This window comes from Synchiropus splendidus, chromosome 14 (genome assembly GCF_027744825.2).
Source record: "Synchiropus splendidus isolate RoL2022-P1 chromosome 14, RoL_Sspl_1.0, whole genome shotgun sequence".
In the NCBI taxonomy this organism is placed as follows: Eukaryota; Metazoa; Chordata; class Actinopteri; order Syngnathiformes; family Callionymidae; genus Synchiropus; species Synchiropus splendidus.
This window is the reverse complement of record NC_071347.1, coordinates 23,442,501-23,445,000: the sequence shown is the minus strand read 5'-3', so window position 1 is coordinate 23,445,000 and position 2,500 is coordinate 23,442,501. Positions and strand designations below refer to the sequence as shown.

Here is a 2,500-nt window from a genome sequence, read left to right as displayed (position 1 = left end):
GTGTTAGCAAGTGATGTAGTCGTAATGTTTCACTGTGTCACGTTTCCTGCCCCCTCTGACTCCACGCAGCTAAATTCAAACTCAGAACGGCACCAGAGTTAAAGGTCTAGTTTTGAAACGCGCTCGACCCCGACTCGGCCCGCGGGCCCCAGTTTGGACCCCCCTGAAACTAATCGGTGAACCCAGCAGGCGGTTCAGTCCGGACCCGCTGCTCGACCCGTCAAGACCGGACATTTGGCGCCGCAGACAAATGTAGCATCGGCGGTTCAAGTTGTGTGAAGACCGTTGCCGTGGTAACAGGCGGCGGCCCAGAGTTCACTGCACAATTTTGAAGCCATAGTGGTCCGAACCCTCAAGAGAGGCCCCTGCGGCGCCAGCTCTCCGGAACTGCAGGGTCAGGAGTGTTTCTGGACCGCTGGCCGGGTCCCCCAACACAGGACCAGAACTTGGCTCGGCCCGGGTCCTCCCCTCCCCCCGCCCCCCCTCACTGGTCCCCTGCGCCGCTCACGCGATCAGGATCCGCCGCCGCCGCCGCCGTCTCCTCCCTCCTTTTCTAGTCCCCTCGCGAGCGCATGTCCGTGAATGTCCCGTGTTCTTGGCTGTAGTGTTTCGACTCTTTGGTTCGTGCTCCTTCTGACCTCCTTTCTGTTGAAGTAGAGACCGAGAACATCTCCTGTAGACCACCCCAGAATGACCTTCCATGACCTTGTTCCCCACTGTACCTTCAGCAGCTTGTGCAGGGATGCATCTTAGATTTGCTCTTTGAAGACTATTATTGTTGAGATGATAGACCATGTAGAGTCATGCAGTTCAATAAAAATATGGACGTGAGACGCCGCTGTGCTTCTTCTCACCATCTGGGGAGGAGGGGCCGGGGTCAGGGGTCAGACCGCAGCGCCGCCGGGTTCTGAGCGGAGAGTCCGTCCACCCGGCGAGGGCCCTTCGGCGAGTGGTGACTCGCATCATTCTGCTGTCATCTCAATGTTACATTAGGTACATTTTTGCGTAGAACACGCAGGACTCTTTCAAAGCAGCTGGACACAGACAAAACGTGTCTCTATGTGCTGAAATAACAGGAAGTGCAGACTCCGGCACAGCAGGTGGTGCATCACCAGTTTTGTCAGAGGTCCGGTAGAGGGCGCCACTGCCCGCCAGCTCTCGCTCCAGGGGCGCCGACCTCCAACCTCCAGGTGCAACAACGCTGAACAGGAAGCAGTCTTTTCTAGAAAATCCTTTTATTCTTCTCACCGGCCGTTTGCCGAACAGGCCGCGTCAGCCGCACCACAGTGTCTGTACACATATTTACAGGTGAGCGCCCCCTCTGGAGCTTGGGCGAGCCTCGACCGTGCGCAGGTGGACGACAGTGACGCGCGCGCGTGTGCTGAGCTAAAAGACATGTGACTGCTGGGTCTCTAAGGAGCTCCGCCTCTCTTGAACCTCACATGACAGCGGACCAGGGTCCTGGGGGGCCAGGACGGAGCTCGGCGTGACGTGAAGCGGTGCAGGGGGGTGAGGTGGGGAGGGGGTTGAGGTCGAGGCCGCTCTAGCCGGAGGGGTCGCCGGGTCCCGGGGCCGCCACCCTCAGCAACTGGTGGATTAAAAGCAGGCGTCGCAGCGAGGGCCCATCAGATCCTCCCCAGCAGCTGCATGACGGCGATGGTGGTGCTCTGGCCGAAGATGAAGGCGCCGCAGATGAGCGTGACCACGCCCCACGCGGTGAGCAGCAGGCTGCGGACAGAGCACACGGCGTCAGGTCAGCCGGGTGGAGGGCGTCAGACGTGAGGAGAAGGTGCGACTCCGAGTCAGGTTCCCCTCCGTCTCACCTGGTCCGGCAGGACACGGGTTCCGACTGCATGGCGAAGATCAGGCAGAGTCCTGCGCGGGAAGAGACCAGAGCGGTGAGCGAGCGGCGGCGGGAGGGAGGGAGGCGAGTGGGAGCCTCACCTGGGAAGATGAAGATGAAGAAGGCGCTGATGCCGCCGATGGCGCTGATGACCTTGCTGATGTCAGGAACGAAGACGGCGATGAGCAGCGTGCTGGTGATCCACAGCACCGTCAGCAGGCAGCGGCTGCGGCACTCGAACTGGGCCGTCACCAGGCCGTGGCGCCGCCGCCTCCAGCTCAGCAGGGGGTCCTGGATCACCGACCTGAGGAGGCCAGCATGAATACGGGAGTGTGGAGGCGAGGGGGGAGGGGAGCAGACCTGCCCAGCAGCAGGATGATGGGGTAGATGGTGATGATGGAGACGCCGAACAGGAGCCTGGCGATCAGCATCAGAACGTCGTCGCCCATGTACGACATCAGGATGTCGGCTTTCACCTCCTTCCCAAAGGTCAGGAAACCATAGACGCCTGCCGAGAGAGCAGAGCAGCCCTTCTGAGCCGGAACCAGACACGTGGACAAGCCTGTGGTCCAGCAGAGGAACCAGAAGCCTGTGGTCCACCAGAGAAACCAGAAGTCCACCAGAGAAACCAGAGGTCCACGAGAGGAACCAGAGGTC

The 2,500-nt window shown here is 60.6% G+C and overlaps 2 protein-coding genes across 2 annotated transcripts in view; one reads left to right on the top strand and one right to left on the bottom strand.

Annotated features, from left to right (window-relative positions):
- The window catches only part of necab2 (N-terminal EF-hand calcium binding protein 2), a 37,691-nt gene extending 36,157 nt beyond the window's left edge, over window positions 1-1,534 (top strand). Inside the window, exon 13 of the mRNA XM_053884815.1 lies at window positions 1-1,534. This exon is cut by the window's left edge and continues 1,334 nt beyond it. The gene's annotated coding sequence lies outside the window, so the exon portion shown is untranslated.
- Window positions 1,247-2,500, bottom strand: part of slc38a8a (solute carrier family 38 member 8a) — a 5,479-nt gene continuing 4,225 nt past the window's right edge. The window contains exons 6-9 of the mRNA XM_053884814.1: window positions 2,204-2,351; window positions 1,945-2,147; window positions 1,824-1,875; window positions 1,247-1,728 (exon numbers count right to left, since the gene is read on the bottom strand). Of these exons, the coding sequence (XP_053740789.1) occupies window positions 1,626-1,728; window positions 1,824-1,875; window positions 1,945-2,147; window positions 2,204-2,351 (506 nt within the window). The 3' untranslated portion in view covers window positions 1,247-1,625. The remainder of the gene's footprint in view (window positions 1,729-1,823; window positions 1,876-1,944; window positions 2,148-2,203; window positions 2,352-2,500) is intronic.